This window comes from Loa loa (assembly GCF_000183805.2).
Source record: "Loa loa unplaced genomic scaffold supercont3.5505, whole genome shotgun sequence".
In the NCBI taxonomy this organism is placed as follows: domain Eukaryota; kingdom Metazoa; phylum Nematoda; class Chromadorea; order Rhabditida; family Onchocercidae; genus Loa; species Loa loa.
Genome location: NW_018113677.1, coordinates 1 through 552, shown reverse-complemented (window position 1 = coordinate 552; position 552 = coordinate 1). Strand labels below are relative to the sequence as shown.

General features: G+C 31.9%; 1 protein-coding gene across 1 annotated transcript; it reads right to left on the bottom strand.

Moving 5' to 3' along the window:
* Positions 1-204: 204 nt before the first annotated feature.
* Positions 205-372, bottom strand: LOAG_16296 (tubulin alpha 2; the record flags this gene model as incomplete). The annotated part of the gene is made up of 1 exon (XM_003151784.1): positions 205-372. A coding segment is annotated over one exon (168 nt), but the record flags the coding sequence as incomplete, so codon positions are not given.
* Between the last annotated feature and the right edge of the window lie 180 nt (positions 373-552).

Sequence of the window (552 nt, the reverse complement as noted above, 5' to 3'; positions counted from 1 at the left end):
GCATTGATAGAAATTTAGGCGACAAATTGATGAAATTTATATTACTGCAAAAGAATTTAAGAATTTATTAGTAATTTAGAAAAAATTTAATCGCAAGAAAATTCAAAAAACTGGGTAAAAGTAAATTCAAATCAATTTGAAATCCAAAATTTGGAAATTTCAAGATGCGAAAATTTGATCAAAAAAAGGATGGATAAATTCAATTTACCAATGAACAAAGGCTCGCTTTGCATACATTAAATCAAATTTATAGTCAAGCCTAGCCCAAGCCTCAGCAATTGATGTTGTATTGGCTAGCATACAAACAGCTCGTTGAAGTTTTGCTAAATCACCACCAGGTACAACTGTCGGCGGTTGGTAATTGATGCCTACCTTGAAACCAGTTGGACACCTAAATCTTCTGCAAAATTTAAAAAGCCGATAATTCCAATTTAATTTATTGATGAATTAGTGAGCCGAGCAAAAGTCGTAGCCTTAATTAATCACTCATATGCACTAAGTTTTAACCCTAATCAATCACTCATATGTAATAAGCTTTAGTCCTAATCAGTC